At 44.1% G+C, this 20,215-nt stretch overlaps 1 protein-coding gene across 1 annotated transcript; it reads left to right on the forward strand.

Annotated features, from left to right (window-relative positions):
* Window positions 1-2,978: 2,978 nt before the first annotated feature.
* On the forward strand, window positions 2,979-19,058 carry LOC124619715 (cuticle protein 64-like). Its single transcript, XM_047146275.1, has 2 exons — window positions 2,979-3,106; window positions 18,741-19,058. The coding sequence occupies exons 1-2, from the start codon at window positions 3,095-3,097 to the stop codon at window positions 18,978-18,980; spliced, it is 252 nt and encodes an 83-aa protein (XP_047002231.1). The 5' UTR covers window positions 2,979-3,094; the 3' UTR covers window positions 18,981-19,058.
* The last annotated feature ends 1,157 nt before the right edge of the window (window positions 19,059-20,215 follow it).

The raw sequence follows: 20,215 nt of genomic DNA on the forward strand, positions 1-20,215 counted from the left end.
CGATAGCGTCCCAGATGGGTTCCAGAGAGTTCTATCAGTTGATTCTGGCAGACGAGACATCACCCTGAGTTCACTGTAATGCCCCTGAAGCCACTGTAGCATGACTGTGCCCTTGTGGAATGGACAGTTACCATGTTTTATGATGCTACCACTTTCAGGGAAGACAGCAAAGACGAAGGGATGCAGTTGTTCGCAGTATTGTTCAAACTGGTTTTCAACAGCGAAAGCGAGCACATGTAGTGTCCTACGAAGTGGCATTAGTTATAAAGACGACTATTACTACATGCAGTAAGCTTTCTGGTTTAATTCTGACGCTTGCACCGTTGTGTGTTCGCTTTCAGATGGGCTATATCGCAGTTTTATAACTGTATAATTGTACAACACATCAACACCAACAGCACTTGAAAATGGCCTGTAAGTTCGAAATTGGTCAATCGTGTAAGGCATAACTTGTGAAAAACAACCGAGGTGGAAAACTTCAAAGTGTCTTTTGATGTTCGAAATAGCCGAAGTGGAAAACTTCAAAATGTCCTTTAACGTTCAAGGAATCAACAGTTGTCAAGTACCTTCCATTACTATTATCACAGATAACACAGAAGCCTAAGTGAATGTCTGCCATAGCATAATACTGCCTCCACCTACATGTGTCCACGGCACGATAGATGTCTCCAGTACTCGTTCGTCTTCTTGACGGCGTATCTGGACACGAACATTGTCCTGGTCTAACAAGAATCGTGATTCTTCCGATTAGGCGACCCATTTACATTCGTCCACGGTCTAATCTCCATGATTTCTTGTCCACTGTCACCACTAATGACGTTATCGTTGGGTCAAGATATTAAACAATGTACGCTCAGCGATGCGCCTCACATTAGCACTGTCCTAGATCTGCCACACATAGCCACCTATTTTGATTCACATTGGGTGTAAGACTCTGACTTCCACGTTCTGTGATGAGGCACCGACGTTCGACACCTCATCGTCTACTCCTGGTGTAGCTTCCTTGAACTAATTTCGTTAAATGTTCACGACAATAGCACGCGAACAGCCAATTAGCTTCACTGTTTTCGAGATGTTGTTTCCTACGCTCCAGTCCATAACAATCTGCCCTTCAACAATGTCACGTATGTCAGAGGATTTCCTCACTTGCAGACTGAATCATCGATGGAACAATACACCATTCGTCTCTGTTCCGCTTATATAACTTTCCTTGCCGCATCATGTTGCCGGAACGTCACTAGGAGGCATTCAGCGGTGGCGTAAGTAGTGGCCGTAATGTTTTTGTTCACCACTGTATGTAGCTCACCTCACAAGTAGAGGAAGGCGAGCGAATTGCCTTCTTTCATCTTCCTGAATCGTCTCGACCAGACCACAGCACATACACTATGTGATGAAAAGTATCCGGACACCTAGCTGAAAATGACTTACTAGTTCGTGGTTCCCACCATTGGTAATGCTAGAATTCAGTACAGTGTTGGCCCACTATTAGCCTTAATGACAGCTTCAACTCTCGCAGGCATACGTCCAGTCATATGCAGGGCGGTTTCTCGGGGAATGGCAGCCCATTCTTCACGGAGTGCTACACTGAGGAGAGATATCGATGTCGGTCTGGGGAATGGTAGCCCATTCTTCACGGAGTGCTACACTGAGGAGAGATATCGATGTCGGTCGGTGAGGCCTGGCACGAAGTCGGCGTTCCAAAACATCCCACAGGTTTTTATAGGACTCAGGTCAGGGCTCTGTGAAGGGCATTCCATCTCAGGGATGTAATTGTCGTGTAACCACTCCGCCACAGGCCGTGCATTATGAACAGGTGCTCGATCGTGTTGAAAGATGCAATCGCCATCCCCTAATTGCTCTTCAACAGTGGGAAGCTTAAAATATCAGTGTAGGCCTGTGCTGCCATAGTGGCACGCAAAACAACAAGTGGTGCAAGCCCCCTTCATGAAAAACACGACCACACACAACACCACCGCCTCCGAATTTTATTGTTGGCACTACACACACTGGCAGATGACGTTCACCAGGCATTCGCCCTTCCGACACCCTGCCATCGGATCGCCACATTGTGTACCGAGATACGTCACTCCTCACAACATTTTTTCACTGTTCAGTCGTCCAATGTTTACGCTCGTTACACCAAGCGAGGCGTCGTTTTGCATTTACCGGCATCATGTGTGGCTTATGAGCAGCCGCTCGACCACGAAATCCAAATTTTCTCACCTCCCGCCCAACTGCCATAGTACTTGCAGTGGATCCTGATGCGGTATGGAATTCCTTTGTGACGTTCTGGATAGATGTCTACCTATTACACGTTACGACCATCTTCAAATGTCGGCGGTTTCTGTCAGTCAACAGACGACGTCGGCCTGTACGCTTTTGTGTTTTACGTGACCCTTCACGTTTCCACTTCACTATCATATCGGAATCGGTGGACATACGGATGTTTAGGAGTGTGGAAATCTCGCGTACAGAGGAAAGTAACACCCAATCACGAGAGCACGTTCGAATTCCGAGAGTTCCGCAGAGTGCCACATTCTGCTCTCTCATGATATCTAATGACTACTGAGGTTGCTGATATAGAGTATCTGGCAGTAGGCGGCAGCACAATGCACCTAATGTGAAAAACATATGTTTCTTGGGGTTTCCGGATCCTTTTGATCACATAGTGTACCTGCGACAATACGTCAGATAGTTGTGGTTAAATGTACTAGTCTGACTTAAAATCAGATAAGCGATAATTACGTTGACTGACAGCGAAAGAAGTGTAATAAAGTCACAGTGAGGAAACTAATGCCTGTTTCAGTGTTCCTGTAATGTAGCGTAACGAATGAGAAAGAGCCAATAGTATTTTTATTTTTCGATTTCGTATGCTGGAAGACTATCTGTAGGGTGAAAGGAGAACGGCTCCAGTGACCGTAGGTGATATACGCGACCTAGAGAGAGACCAGTTCTAGGAGCGAATAGAGTCGCGGCGGAAGGTCGCCCGCTGTGGCGGTGACCACCGCCCAGAGAAACAGCGGATATAAAAGACGGCTCCCTTCAGACTGCGGCTACAGTCAGTTGCGACAGTAGCAATTTTCTCCACAGCAACATGAAGTTCTTGGTAAGTAGCTGCCGTCCTCAGTAGGAGACTCAAACTATTACCAATAGATTTAAATCACTCAAGGACTTGAGTTGCCGGCCGTTGTGGCCGAGCGGTTCTAGGCGCTTCATTCCGGAACCACGCTGCTGCTACGGTCACAGGTTCGAATCCTGCCTCGGGCATGGATGTGTGTGATGTCCTTAGGTTAGTTAGGTTTAAGTAGTTCTAAGTCTAGGGGACTGATGACCTCCGATGTTAAGTCCCATAGTGCTCAGAGCCATTTGGACTTGAGATACCCTATAACGAGGGGTGCGAAAACCATGATGATGAAAGATTTCTTTTATGGGATGAATGTCTTGTTTAGGTAAGGGCGATATTACATTCCAAACCTCCTCCATCTACATCTGTACTCCGTAACCGAGTATGAAACACATAATTCACGGTAGTCTGATTTGAATTAGTTGGCATCTGACGTTTCAGATCCGAACTTGAGAGTCTGTCATGAGTGGAGGCAACCGCCACAGCCACACGTTTTTCGTGTCAACATAAAATTTGTGTTCATTCTCTTTTTCCTACCAAAAATATCCGAAATTCAACTGTGATATGTATTTATACATTGTCCCTAAGGTTGTCATAATTTGTTCATAATTTTAAATACACCTAGCGTTTTGCTGATGGTTTTGGAGCGAATGAATTTATTCTGTACGGCAAAAGCATTATGCTTATCAAACCATAAATGTATTAACACATTACCAAAAAATCTCGTACTGCAACGGATGTTTCAAAAGTTGGGTATCGCACTGCCGTTTCCTTTTCGCAAATTTGTAGTTATGCAACAAGTAGCAAATACGAAGTTTAAATTCTCTATCTACTAAAAAGTCACATGAAAGTGTGAAATTCACATGTGGTGTAGAGCTGTATGCACGCCCCTGTAGCCGAGGTCATTAATGGACGCTTATGCAGTGGTGCTCGAATCCTAGTAGTGAAACATTTTCACTGTTAGTATTTGGCCACCAGGCGGAAGGGAGGTGATGGCGTATTTGCGTCAATGTCCTGGATTAAATTACACCCTTACGGCAGTTTCTCATGAAGTGAGTGCATCAGACATCGTCGATGGTGATCCGTCACTCTAATGGTGCGTTAAGATAGGCAGCCCCCTTGGAACACTCGAGATGAGGAGGGTAGCCGGCCGATGTGGCCGAGCGGTTCTAGGCGCTTCAGTCCGGAACCGCGCTGCTGATACGATCGCAGGTTCGAACCCTGTCTCGAGCATGGATGTGTGTGATGCCATTAGGTTAGTTAGGCATAGGTAGTTCTAAGTCTAGGGGACTGATGACCTCCGATGCTAAGTCCCATAGTGCTTAGAGCAATTTGAACAATTTTTGAGTAGGGTATTTGCCGGCACCATTCCCATCGTAAATAAAAGCACAAACCAAACACTACATCTACATCTACATCTACATCTATACTCCGCGAGCCACCTTACGGTGTGTGGCGGAGGGTACTTATTGTACCACTATCTGATCCCCCCTTCCCTGTTCCATTCACGAATTGTGCGTGGGAAGAACGACTGCTTGTAAGTCTCCGTATTTGCTCTAATTTCTCGGATCTTTTCGTTGTGATCATTACGCGAGATATATGTGGGCGGTAGTAATATGTTGCCCATCTCTTCCCGGAATGTGCTCTCTCGTAATTTCGATAATAAACTTCTCCGTATTGCGTAACGCCTTTCTTGAAGTGTCCGCCACTGGAGCTTGTTCAGCATCTCCGTAACGCTCTCGCGCTGACTAAATGTCCCCATGACGAATCGCGCTGCTTGTCGCTGGATCATGTCTATCTCTTCTATTAATCCAACCTGGTAAGGGTCCCATACTGATGAGCAATACTCAAGAATCGGACGAACAAGCGTTTTGTAAGCTACTTCTTTCGTCGATGAGTCACATTTTCTTAGAATTCTTCCTATGAATCTCAACCTGGCGCCTGCTTTTCCCACTATTTGTTTTATGTGATCATTCCACTTCAGATCGCTCCGGATAGTAACTCCTAAGTATTTTACGGTCGTTACCGCTTCCAATGATTTACCACCTATGGCATAATCGTACTGGAATGGATTTCTGCCCCTATGTATGCGCATTATATTACATTTATCTACGTTTAGGGAAAGCTGCCAGCTGTCGCACCATGCATTAATCCTCTGCAGGTCCTCCTGGAGTACGTACGAGTCTTCTGATGTTGCTACTTTCTTGTAGACAACCGTGTCATCTGCAAATAGCCTCACGGAGCTACCGATGTTGTCAACTAAGTCATTTATGTATATTGTAAACAATAAAGGTCCTATCACGCTTCCCTGCGGTACTCCCGAAATTACCTCTACATCTGCAGATTTTGAACCGTTAAGAATGACATGTTGTGTTCTTTCTTCTAGGAAATCCTGAATCCAATCACAAACCTGGTCCGATATTCCGTAAGCTCGTATTTTTTTCACTAAACGTAAGTGCGGAACCGTATCAAATGCCTTCCTGAAGTCCAGGAATACGGCATCAATCTGCTCGCCAGTGTCTACGGCACTGTGAATTTCTTGGGCAAATAGGGCGAGCTGAGTTTCACATGATCTCTGTTTGCGGAATCCATGTTGGTTATGATGAAGGAGATTTGTATTATCTAAGAACGTCATAATACGAGAACACAAAACATGTTCCATTATTCTACAACAGATTGACGTAAGCGAAATAGGCCTATAATTATTCGCATCTGATTTATGACCCTTCTTGAAAATGGGAACGACCTGCGCTTTCTTCCAGTCGCTAGGTACTTTACGTTCTTCCAGCGATCTACGATAAATTGCTGATAGAAAGGGGGCAAGTTCTTTAGCATAATCACTGTAGAATCTTAAGGGTATCTCGTCTGGTCCGGATGCTTTTCCGCTACTAAGTGATAGCAGTTGTTTTTCAATTCCGATATCGTTTATTTCAATATTTTCCATTTTGGCGTCCGTGCGACGGCTGAAGTCAGGGACCGTGTTACGATTTTCCGCAGTGAAACAGTTTCGGAACACTGAATCCAGTATTTCTGCCTTTCTTCGGTCGTCCTCTGTTTCGGTGCCATCGTGGTCAACGAGTGACTGAATAGGGGATTTAGATCCGCTTACCGATTTTACATATGACCAAAACTTTTTAGGGTTCGTGTTTAGATTGTTTGCCAATGTTTTATGTTCGAATTCGTTGAATGCTTCTCTCATTGCTCTCTTTACGCTCTTTTTCTCTTCGTTCAGCTTTTCCTTATCAGCTATGATTCGACTACTCTTAAACCTATGATGAAGCTTTCTTTGTTTCCGTAGTACCTTTCGTACATGATTGTTATACCACGGTGGATCTTTCCCCTCGCTTTGGACCTTAGTCGGTACGAACTTATCTAAGGCGTACTGGACGATGTTTCTGAATTTTTTCCATTTTTGTACCACATCCTCTTCCTCAGAAATGAACGTTTGATGGTGGTCACTCAGATATTCTGCGATTTGTGCCCTATCACTCTTGTTAAGCAAATATATTTTCCTTCCTTTCTTGGCATTTCTTATTACACTTGTAGTCATTAATGCAACCACTGACTTATGATCACTGATACCCTCTTCTACATTCACGGAGTCGAAAAGTTCCGGTCTATTTGTTGCTATGAGGTCTAAAACGTTAGCTTCACGAGTTGGTTCTCTAACTATCTGCTCGAAGTAATTCTCGGACAAGGCAGTCAGGATAATGTCACAAGAGTCTCTGTCCCTGGCTCCAGTTCTGATTGTGTGACTATCCCATTCTATACCTGGTAGATTGAAGTCTCCCCCTATTACAATAGTATGATCACGAAACTTCTTCACGACGTTCTGCAGGTTCTCTCTGAGGCGCTCAACTACTACGGTTGCTGATGCAGGTGGTCTATAGAAGCATCCGACTATCATATCTGACCTACCTTTGATACTTAACTTAACCCAGATTATTTCACATTCGCATTCGCTAATAACTTCACTGGATATTATTGAATTCTTTACTGCTATAAATACTCCTCCACCATTGGCGTTTATCCTATCCTTGCGGTATATATTCCATTCTGTGTCTAGGATTTCGTTACTGTTCACTTCCTGTTTTAACCAACTTTCCGTGTCTAATACTATATGCGCACTATTTCCTTCAATAAGAGATACTAATTCAGGAACCTTGCCCTGGATACTCCTGCAGTTTACCAATATTACGTTAACTTTTCCTGTTTTTGGTCTCTGAGGACGGACGTTCTTTATCAACGATGATAATGTCCTCTCTGGTAAGCCGTCAGGTATTTTATCGTTTCGCCCAAGGGGGGGGGGGGGTCCCTCTAACCTAAAAAACCCCCGTGTGCACGCCACACGTACTCTGCTACCCTAGTAGCTGCTTCCGGTGTGTAGTGCACGCCTGACCTGTCTAGGGGGGCACTACAGTTCTCCACCCAATAACAGAGGTCGATGAATTTGCAACCATTATAGTCGCAGAGTCGTCTGAGCCTCTGGTTTAGACCCTCCACACGGCTCCAAACCAGAGGACCGCGATCGACTCTGGGCACTATGCTGCAGATATTAAGCTCAGCTTGCACTCCGCGTGCGATGCTGGTTGTCTTCACCAAATCAGCCAGCCGCCGGAAGGAACCAAGGATGGCCTCAGAACCCAAGCGGCAGGCGTCATTCGTTCCGACATGTGCTACTATCTGCAGCCGGTCACACCCAGTGCGTTCAATAGCTGCCGGAAGGGCCTCCTCCACATTACGGACGAGACCCCCCGGCAAGCACACCGAGTGCACACTGGCATTCTTCCCCGACCTACCCGCTATTTTCCTGAGGCGCTCCATAACCCGCCTAACGTTGGAGCTCCCTATAACTAATAGGCCCGCCCTCTGTGACTGTCGGGACCTTGCCGGAGAATCGGCCACTGGCCCAACAGGCGAGGCATCCTGTGGTGGCTCGGAAACGATGTCATCACCACTAGGAAGCACCCCGTACCTGTTGGAAAGGGGTAAGGCAGCTGCCACGCGGCCAGATCCCACCTTTGCCTTTCGGCCAGGCACGCGCGAGCCCACCACTGTCCGCCATTCACCCTGGAGTGATGGCTGACCGGTAAGATGCTTACTGCCGGAAGACGCAGCGACATCAGGGGTTCCATGTGATTCCAAGGCCACCGAAGTAGGCATAGGTCTCACCACAGTTTCCCCAACGCCACTACGAGCCGACGCCTGCGCCTCGAGCTCGATGAGCCTAACAGACAAAGCCTCCACCTGCCCCCGAAGAGTGGCCAATTCTCCTTGCGTCCGCTCACAACAACCACAGTTCCTACACATGACTATGTTTACCCTACTCTATACGGTGACAAATTCCCAAGATAATCTTCTGATGAGCTACTCTGATAATCAAGAAACACTCACTGAAATACGAGACGCGAAAACTACGCTAGGTTTTCCCAGAAAAACTATTTAAAAGCTAAGCGCAGCAAATAAGTACAAAAACGCTTTATACAAACAGTACTCGCTGCTGCTGGTGCTCTCGCTCTGGCTGTCACAAGACAACTGCTGATTCAAGTGACTAGTGGCTAACGGCCGCGAAACAAACAAAAGACGGTTTTAGGGCGCTTTCTGTTCTAAACGATCAAGAAAACACTAAGAAATCTAACACGAAAACTACGTAAAGTTTTATCAAGAACTGTTAGTTACTATGCAGAGCAGATAAACACAAATAGAATCCCTTCCTTAGTGGATGGTCGTAAGCAAAATGCAAAATAAACGCTTTATACAAACAGTATTCGCTGCTGCTGGTGCTCTCGCTCTGGCTGTCACAAGACACTGTACAAGTTGTCAGCGCAGTCACACATAGGACCCAGATAACCACGTGATACTTTATTACAGGTCGGAGAAATGAAATCGCAAACCACTTCCGCTAGGAGCTTTCCTAGGACGCCGATATAGGCTTCTTGCATCTGCTCCCCCTCATTTTGCACGCTCATTCCTGGGGGTTCTCTAAATTCATGATAGGGACAGTATTGTGTCTAAGAACGTCAAAATACCTTCTTAACTTCAATTAGGATTGCACTCAAGTTGTTTCTAAAAGTAGGCTGGGTTTATCGCCTGGGAAAGTTTACTACTTAAGAATTGGCAGATACAATGCTTCGCTCAGCCGACAATGCCAGATTCTCATTTGTGTACTGCTAGTGGGAACAGTACAGAGATAGATGTGAAATGTTTGGTATATCAGATTGGACTACATAATTATTTACATTAAAATCGAGGATGGCCCGTGTCAAGAAACATGGTCAGTATCCCCTTTTTGTAAGCCAAACTTTTAATTACTATTCTTCCAAGATGTATGTTGGAGGAATTAACATGTTTCCTAATTGGAGTTTGAGTTGGTACTCTGAAGTTCTTCGATACATCCATCATTTCTTCTAACTCATTCCATAGCACATCTTGATAATTTAAGTTACATTCCGACACTGCTCATTTTTCAGAATTTTTTCCGTTCATCGAGACTGTGACATTTCTCACCATGACGAGCAATTATTCCTTTTAAGTCTCTTGTGGAAACATTGTTATCTTTATTTAGAAAACAGATGAGGTTTCACAATAAAGGTAATTGAAGAATCCAAAATAAAATAGCTGACCGAGAATTACAGACATGTCCTCGATTCATTCTATAGTTACTATGCCTAACAATACATCCCACATTTCGTTAATATGCACCACACACAGAATGAAAATCAGGAGCTAACGACTTTGATATTCGGATTACTTTTCACTTGAGATAACCAATTCATAGTAGGGAAGACAAAACTTCATAGTCTTATTTATTTATTTTTAGGATCTGTGGAGATGAATCATTAACCTGAATTGGGTAAGCGTGGATTAGAAATTAAATTGCTGTAGGATGCACAGAAACTTTCTCATCATGTACGTGAAGATATGTCAAGAGAATCTGACGGGGGCAAAGTATGAAAGTTCAAGCCCATTGTCTTAACATCTGTGGTACTTTATTCGATGAAAGTGGTGTGATTTCCAGGTTGAAAGTTCACGAAATTATTGAGCTCGCCTTCCTAGATAATTACGCGGTACTGTTTAGTGTGATGTTTACAGTAAGTACGTCGTGATTAGTTGTGTAAGAAAGTGGGATCCGATCCGGGGAGGCAGCATAGCATCGAGCAAGCACACTGAAAACGGGTTATAGTACATATATGGAGGCCGAATGCTGTGCTTTTCTAGTTGTCTGTGTTTCCTGGCTTGATTTGATTAACTGCTGTCACAAGCTTTATTCTTGATTACCGTCAGTCTTACGATTGGTATTTCAGAGTTTATACGGGAGTCTAGTTTTTAGTATTATGATCTACGGAGAAACTGACTGTCTCGGAAAAGATTCTTAAACGAAACTCCTATGTGATAATGCAGATACAGTCTAGCCTCTGTTACTGATAAATGACATATTCACCGTCTTTGATCTTTAACTGTACAATAACCGCATGGTACGGAGAAATTGCCTCATAGTAGCTAATTACAGGGATAAACGAAATAACATATCGACTGCTGTTCTGGTATTATTGTAGCTCCTAGTGTAGGGTAGCAAACATACAGAAGATAATAAAGTAAAAAAACGACTATGACCACATTTATGTAAGTGCATTAACTCAGTCTTCGTAACAAGAGAATTTTGACGTTTAAAAAGTTTGTAACAGCATTAGCCCATAACTTAAAAATAGAATGAGTTTCACTACAGATGCTTTCAGTGGATGTAATGCTGACAGTCACCGTCACTCTACAGATCAGGCTATATGAGTATTTTAATTAAAAGTACCTTACCGCGAAGCTACATTTCATGTGTTATATTTAATGATGCACTAAACATGTCTCGATGTACTAAACATGTCTTCCATTTAGTAGCTGGTGACCTAATTAAGCAGTTACTTAAAATATAACTACATTGGCGTCAGCATCCTTCCAAGAGTAATGGGATTGCTGCATTCTGAAAGAGGAGGGAACGACTGTTGTTGTGCTCGTAGAATCAATGTGAAATACTCATCAGTGCACATGAATGTCTGAGCCTCTGGTTAGCTGGGGAGTGTAATCGGTTTCGGATTAAATCACTTCATCTGGGCTATTCAGTGCATGATCTTTAGATGAAAGTGTCCATAGGGTGTTTATGTAAACACCAATAAAATACATTTTTAGCGAAATTTTTAGTGAAATCAAGGAGAGCCGGCGATCTTAAAGTAATTTATTAAATCAAAACTCTTTAATTTAAAAAAAGAAATGTTAACGCTTGGACAGCACTTTTCTGTCGTTATACAAATAAAGCACGATAACTAGTTCCGGTTGCTTCCTACAACCATCTTCACATGGTCCAAATCATAAAAAGCGGTGAATATGTAGTATAAGTATCGTCATTGGCTGTAGTCACGGAGTTACATGTATTCGTATCGTGCGCCAACAACGCTATGACGTTGTTGTTGTTGTTGTGGTCTTCAGTCCTGAGACTGGTTTGATGCAGCTCTCCATGCTACTCTATCCTGTGCAAGCTTTTTCATCTCCCAGTACCTACTGCAACCTACATCCTTCTGAATCTGCTTAGTGTATTCATCTCTTGGTCTCCCTCTACGATTTTTACCCTCCACGCTGCCCTCCAATACTAAATTGGTGATCCCTTGATGCCTCAGAACATGTCCTGCCAACCGATCCCTTCTTCTGGTCAAGTTGTGCCACAAACTTCTCTTCTCCCCAATCCTATTCAATACTTCCTTATTGGTTATGTGATCTACCCATCTAATCTTCAGCATTCATCTGTAGCACCACATTTCAAAAGCTTCTATTCTCTTCTTGTCCAAACTATTTATCGTCCATGTTTCACTTCCATACATGGCTACACTCCATACGAATACTTTCAGAAATGACTTCCTGACACTTAAATCAATACTGGATGTTAACAAATTTCTCTTCTTCAGAAACGCTTTCCTTGCCATTGCCAGCCTACATTTTATATCCTCTCTACTTCGACCATCATCAGTTATTTTGCTCCCCAAATAGCAAAACTCCTTTACTACTTTAAGTGCCTCATTTCCTAATCTAATTCCCTCAGCATCACCCGACTTAATTAGACTACATTCCATTATCCTTGTTTTGCTTTTGTTGATGTTCATCTTATATCCTCCTTTCAAGACACTGTCCATTCCATTCAACTGCTCTTCCAAGTCCTTTGCTGTCTCTGACAGAATTACAATGTCATCGGCGAACCTCAAAGTTTTTATTTCTTCTCCATGAATTTTAATACCTACTCCGAATTTTTCTTTTGTTTCCTTTACTGCTTGCTCAATATACAGATTGAACAACATCGGGGAGAGGCTACAACCCTGTCTTACTACCTTCCCAACCACTGCTTCCCTTTCATGTCCCTCGACTCTTATAACTGCCATCTGGTTTCTGTATAAATTGTAAATAGCCTTTCGCTCCCTGTATTTTACCCCTGCCACCTTTAGAATTTGAAAGAGAGTATTCCAGTCAACATTGTCAAAAGCTTTCTCTAAGTCTACAAATGCTAGAAACGTAGGTTTGCCTTTCCTTAATCTTTCTTCTAAAACAAGTCGTAAGGTCAGTATTGCCTCACGTGTTCCAGTGTTTCTACGGAATCCAAACTGATCTTCCCCGAGGTTGGCTTCTACTAGCATTTCCATTCGTCTGTAAAGAATTCGTGTTAGTATTTTGCAGCTGTGACTTATTAAGCTGATAGTTCGGTAATTTTCACATCTGTCAACACCTGCTTTCTTTGGGATTGGAATTATTATATTCTTCTTGAAGTCTGAGGGTATTTCGCCTGTTTCATACATCTTGCTCACCAGATGGTAGAGTTTTGTCAGGACTGGCTCTCCCACGGCCGTCAGTAGTTCCAATGGAATATTGTCTACTCCGGGGGCCTTGTTTCGACTCAGGTCTTTCAGTGCTCTGTCAAACTCTTCACGCAGTATCGTATCTCCCATTTCATCTTCATCTACATCCTCTTCCATTTCCATAATATTGTCCTCAAGTACATCGCCCTTGTATAGACCCTCTATATACTCCTTCCACCTTTCTGCTTTCCCTTCTTTGCTTAGAACTGGGTTTCCATCTGAGCTCTTGATATTCATACAAGTCGTTCTCTTATCTCCAAAGGTCTCTTTAATTTTCCTGTAGGCGGTATCTATCTTACCCCTAGTGAGATAGGCCTCTATATCCTTACATTTGTCCTCTAGCCATCCCTGCTTAGCCATTTTGCCATTTGCTATGACGTTATGTAGTTAAAAACTTCATCGAGAGCGAGCCAGGTCGTAAACCATAATCTCGTAAGGTGACAGTAACAGAGAAATGACCAGCTGCATCAGTAAAAATTCCATCAAATTCCCACTATTTGCAATTGTACAGCAGGTATTGTAGTGAGAATAGTATATGCAACGGTTACAATTGTCGGATATTCCAAAGCCTGGCTTACGAAGGAGTGACCCAACTCGACGTCTGGCCATGGGTGCGCTTCTGGCATTTGACTTTTATTCTCAAACTTGTGAAAATTTTATGAAGATGACTATTTTATACCACACTATAACAGCTGCTGTAAAATTGCAAATAATGGATTCCTGATGCAATTTTTAATAACGCAACTGGCTTTTCACATTCGTCATTGCCGTCACCTTGCAAGATTATGGTTTGCAAACTGACTCTCTCACTATAAGTTTGTAACTACAATTTCTCGTAGTTTTGTTGGTCCACAATACGAATGTATGTAACTGCACGATTACGGCTAACGATGATAGTTTTTACTGCACATTCACCACATTTTTGCAGTTTGGGCGATTTGAAGATGGTTGTAGAAATCAACCGAAACTAGTTATCGTGTTTGATTGTATAAGGAAAGGAAAAACGTGTGGTTCAGGCATTAAAAGTGTTTTTTCAAATTAAGAGAAAATTATTTCATCTGTTTCACGTCTCCTTTCACAATACATGGATGCAAAGTATTTGCTTGCTGAAACGCTGAACAATACCCTCAATAAGACTGCACTGGAAACGTATTTGCTCATACTACTATCAAAAACATGATTATGTTAAAGACTGGCGATCAGTTAACAGCAAGGATGTCAACATACTCGTAATATGCGTGATATAAATAAGAAATAGCTTAATTCGGTAGAAAATTCTAGATGCACGAGAAGATTAGCAAGCAGATAGTAAGAATCTATTGAGTTCACTGTTATCAATATAGTAACAGTTGTACAGTGAAGAATGACACGGTGTTAAAAATGTGTTTTTTCTCTAATGCGGGGAAAAATTAATATCACCCAAATAAATCAGACAGGAAACATTAGTTTTCGTATAAATTACACTATTAGAGCGCTCATTTTGCTTTGAAATATATTTATAGAAACGCCTTAAAAAATTTCAGTGCAGCACTCATCTCACATTCTAAACTGAGTTCATGAGAGTAGAGAATGTCTAATTCAAATGCATTCTGGACCAAAGACACAGAAAAAATTGCAGTGGAGTGATGGACCGTATGGCCTGCTATCTGTTGAAATATTTAGAATTCTGTTGCAATTAAAATAAAAGCTGTTACTATTTAGGTTTTAGTTCTAATCAGATGTGGCGGTGTTCACATTGGAACAATAAGTCTGACGAACATAGCGATCGAGAGCCGGGCCGTTTCAATCGTCTTCTTTGAAAAAGAGGTTAAGTTCCTAGTGACTGAAATATCGTCGCAGTGACGAAATTTTATTTAGGTATTTTCCGGTGCCTAGTCTCTTTTACACATCCCGTGAAGCCTGAGGTAATTCTAAGCACATTGAGATAAAACCCTATCTCTATACGTTTTGTGTGTCTTCCAGCATCTGATGGTTGGGTGGTTGGTTTGTGGGATTGAAGGGACCAGACTGCTAGGGCCATCTGTCCCTTTTTCCAAAAACTTCAAACACCCACAAAGAATAAAAACGAACAATGGAGATGACAAGAGACGACACAGGACAAGAAAGACTCAGGCATAAACCAGACAAAAGGAATTAAAATCACACAGAGTGTGACAGTGGTTGGCCGACGACAGAGACAGAAAAGGAAAAGCCAGCCACCTAGAAACACACTAAAAAAAACAGTCTAAAATCATAGGCCAAAGGCCAGACTCAGCACAAAAAACACGACAAACACTTAGATCAAGTGATAAAAGGCCCCTGCCCGAATAAAACGCAAAACTAAGCCTGCCATGGCAGTGTCATCTGTTAAAAGGGCAGGGAGCGAATCAGGCAGCGCAAACGTCTGCCTGAGCATAGTTAAAAGGGAACAGGCCAACAAAATGTGGACCATTGTCAAAGACGACCCGCAGCGACGTAGAGGCGGGTCCTCACGGCGCAGTAAATAGCTCTGCGTCATCCAGGTGTGGCCAATGCGGAACCGACAAAGGAAAACTGATTCCCTGCGAGTGGCTCGCATGGATCATCCGCCACACATTCGTCGTCTCCTTGAGAGCACGGGGTTTGTTTAGTGTGGTCAGGTTGCCCCATTCAGTGTCACAAAGCGCGAAAACTTGGCGGAGGAAGACTGATCGCAAATCGGTCTCCGGGAGGCCAATGTCCAGAGATGGTTTACTGGTGGCCAAGATGTTCATTGCCCGGTATCCCAACATGGCCTGGGGTCCAAATGAAGGTCACTGAGCGTTCACTCATGTAGAGGGCATAAAGAGACTCCTGGATTAACAATACCAAAGGATGCCTGGGGAATCATTGGTCCAGCATCTGATAAACCCAAGAGGATACATAATGTGCTTAACTTAGCTTACAAGATAATCGAATGAGCACAAAGCTGGGACTATACATCGGCGTTATCGTTTAATACCCCTTCTACCTCCACACAGAAAAGACCGAGATTTGTGCCAGGAATTGTTGGTTTTGCGCCAGTATCTAACTGAAGCCAATATTTCATGTATGGGCTGAGATGAAGCAAGGGCAGTGAGTGAGCTTGCTGAATGAAAATGGTTATACTGCTGCCGTGCTGTTTTGCTGTAGTGTGCTACAATTTTCAATAATTCTTAGCCACATTTGTGGATATGTAGGTGGCCATTAAATAAATTAAAAAAAACGAATTAGGTTTCTGTAGTTATCACACATTTCGTCAGTGAAATATGAAGACACTTTTTTTTTTTTTTTTTTTTTTTTTTTTTTTTTTTTTTTTTTTACTGGTTTGGTTTCAATTCTAGTGGTCAATTTTAGCATTTCAGTTTCTCCATATTGCTGCTTGTAATGTGGAACAACATTTCACTCGATAAGATGTTAAAAACGAAACAAACCCTTCCTCTATTGTTCTGGTACCCTAGACCAGTTCCAGATTTTGTTATGCCTCTATTCTCCTGGCATGACACATGGGCTCCAGATGAAATGTTCCCGCTACCTTGGGAAGCATTCCAATTACTATCGATGTTAAAGATAGCATCGAATAGCAATATCGGCACTTACCGAATTAAGCATATGGTTCTCTGTTGCTGGTTAGGGAATACTTAATTTGCTTCGGATATAGATTTCTTCGCTAGGAAAGAGAATCCTTGGTCTTACTGCAGCTGATTTTCCTATATGTGTATGTTGCAATAATAAACTGCAGAATTATTGAGTCATCGATGATTATTCACGAAAAATACAAAACTTTTTCATTGTCCAATCGTTCCAGCCACACCTGCCACGTGCATTCAACTGCCGTTCCAACTTCCCTCCAAAACACATCTCCCCCAAAGAACAAACAATTTACAAAACACTAACATCTTTGGAAATACACTCCTGGAAATTGAAATAAGAACACCGTGAATTCATTGTCCCAGGAAGGGGAAACTTTATTGACACATTCCTGGGGTCAGATACATCACATGATCACACTGACAGAACCACAGGCACATAGACACAGGCAACAGAGCATGCACAATGTCGGCACTAGTACAGCGTATATCCACCTTTCGCAGCAATGCAGGCTGCTATTCTCCCATGGAGACGATCGTAGAGATGCTGGATGTAGTCCTGTGGAACGGCTTGCCATGCCATTTCCACCTGGCGCCTCTGTTGGACCAGCGTTCGTGCTGGACGTGCAGACCGCGTGAGACGACGCTTCATCCAGTCCCAAACATGCTCAATGGGGGACAGATCCGGAGATCTTGCTGGCCAGGGTAGTTGACTTACACCTTCTAGAGCACGTTGGGTGGCACGGGGTACATGCGGACGTGCATTGTCCTGTTGGAACAGCAAGTTCCCTTGCCGGTCTAGGAATGGTAGAACGATGGGTTCGATGACGGTTTGGATGTACCGTGCACTATTCAGTGTCCCCTCGACCATCACCAGTGGTGTACGGCCAGTGTAGGAGATCGCTCCCCACACCATGATGCCGGGTGTTGGCCCTGTGTGCCTCGGTCGTATGCAGTGCTGATTGTGGCGCTCACCTGCACGGCGCCAAACACGCATACGACCATCATTGGCACCAAGGCAGAAGCGACTCTCATCGCTGAAGACGACACGTCTCCATTCGTCCCTCCATTCACGCCTGTCGCGACACCACTGGAGGCGGGCTGCACGATGTTGGGGCGTGAGCGGAAGACGGCCTAACGGTGTGCGGGACCGTAGCCCAGCTTCATGGAGACGGTTGCGGATGGTCCTCGCCGATACCCCAGGAGCAACAGTGTCCCTAATTTGCTGGGAAGTGGCGGTGCGGTCCCCTACGGCACTGCGTAGGATCCTACGGTCTTGGCGTGCATCCGTGCGTCGCTGCGGTCCGGTCCCAGGTCGACGGACACGTGCACCTTCCGCCGACCACTGGCGACAACATCGATGTACTGTGGAGACCTCACGCCCCACGTGTTGAGCAATTCGGCAGTACGTCCACCCGGCCTCCCGCATGCCCACTATACGCCCTCGCTCAAAGTCCGTCAACTGCACATACGGTTCACGTCCACGCTGTCGCGGCATGCTACCAGTGTTAAAGACTGCGATGGAGCTCCGTATGCCACGGCAAACTGGCTGACACTGACGGCGGCGGTGCACAAATGCTGCGCAGCTAGCGCCATTCGACGGCCAACACCGCGGTTCCTGGTGTGTCCGCTGTGCCGTGCGTGTGATCATTGCTTGTACAGCCCTCTCGCAGTGTCCGGAGCAAGTATGGTGGGTCTGACACACCGGTGTCAATGTGTTCTTTTTTCCATTTCCAGGAGTGTAGAAGATTAATGACTTAACCACTAAAATTAACATAAGTAATTCCACTAAAATTGGTATCAATAATTCTGTCACACTAGAAAAAGCATAATTAAAATTTGATTATCAATTGGCATAAAACCGAAAGTAGACACTAAGATCTGCATATAGTAAAATGTGTAATTAAGATCTGCACATAATTTTCGTAAAACCGAAAGTAGACACTAAGATTTGCACATAGTAATGGGAAGAATAGAAATGGGAAGGTAGTTCCATTTCACAGAGACCACTGGGAGGACCCAGATGGTTTGTTAACCCAATTAATGTGTTACATTATTCGGCACATACATCATCCGTCATTGCGGATCTTTGCAGAGGCCACTAGAGAAGCTGCGATGTTGTGGTGTCATCGAGTGACAGCCGTGTCGTGTCACCTTTCGCAGGTGGTCGTGCTGGTGGCGTGTGTGGCGGTAGTGTCCTGCCAGCAGGAGCTGCACCGCGAGAAGCGTGGATACCTCGGCCTGGGGGCCGGACTGCTGGCCGCCCCCGCCGTCGCCGCCCCCGCTGTGGTCGCCGCCCCCGCAGTCGCCGCCGTCGCTGCCCCCGCAGTTGTCGCCGGACCCGCCATCGGCTACGGATATGGCTACCTCGGCGGTGTTCACGGAAAGCTCATCCACGGCTGATGCGCCTTCCTCTCTAACCAGCTTGTATTGTGTTTCTTCGTTGCTGTGGCCTCATTAAAGCTCCTTTTTGTAGTATAACATACTGAGTTTCTTTGTCATTTTCTCTCTTAAAACGCCATTGTAGCATGTCATAATATCGTGCTTTCCTATGACTAAGGGCTACAATAATGAAGGAGTGCTCTTCTCGAGTAAACCAGAAGTTAACATGTACATGTCAAGTCCTCCTATGCTGTTAACAGTCGATAAAACGCCGCAGTTAAGAGTGCAGTCTAACTGCAACTATAGCTCATAAGATGAATCTATACTGGAGATCTTTATTTAAACTGAAGGTAAATAGTCAAGTTTGGAGAGAGTCTAATTGCGACTGTGCAACAGAAAAGTCCGAAGACTTCCCCGTCAAACTGTGTTACCCTTCTTTACTCTTCTTATATCGACATGGAGGGTCCTAGACTTTGGCGTATATTACTGGGAGTGCAAACACTATGTCAAAAATGTCGTATACGAGGTGTGTTTTTTCAAGTAAGAACCGTTTTGAAATTAAAAAACGACGTACTAAGATATCTCAATAATTTTATTTTTACATGAAAGTCTGTACGTTAATCTACGCACTGACGCCGTTACAGTCTGATTCTTCTTTTTTTACGCTGTGTACTGAGCGTTTAAGATGCCTCCTATAATCATGCGTCCCGCCGACTGAGAAGTACGGGCTGTTATGTCTTAGTGCTGAAGGCCTAAAAGCGATCGATATTCATCGTGAGGTCTGTGCAGTTTACGGAGAAAAGATTATGAGTGATGGAATGGTAAGGAATTGGGTGACAGTATATAAAGATAGCCACACAAATGTGCATGATGAACAACGGAGTGAGCGTCCTTCGGTCGTTAATGAAGGTTTGGTGCATGAAGTGGACAATAAGGTGAGAGAAAACGCTTTATGATTTCCTCCTTGCGGGATGACTTTCCTAATGTTTCTCGTAGTGTTTGTATGACATTGTGACCGGGCACTTTAATTACCGAAAATTGCGCGCGTTGGGTACCGAAAATATTGACGGATGTGCATAAAACCAAACGTTGAATTGGCCTTACTTGAACGGTACCACAACGACGGCGATGATTTCTTAAGCCAAATTGTTACGGACGATGAAACGTGGGTGGCCTGTGTCACACCAGAATCAAAGCAACAGTCCATGGAAGTTGAGCAAGGGCATCGTTTAGCTGCAAGACAATGCCCGTCCACA

Source organism: Schistocerca americana, chromosome 6 (assembly GCF_021461395.2).
Source record: "Schistocerca americana isolate TAMUIC-IGC-003095 chromosome 6, iqSchAmer2.1, whole genome shotgun sequence".
Lineage (NCBI taxonomy): Eukaryota > Metazoa > Arthropoda > Insecta > Orthoptera > Acrididae > Schistocerca > Schistocerca americana.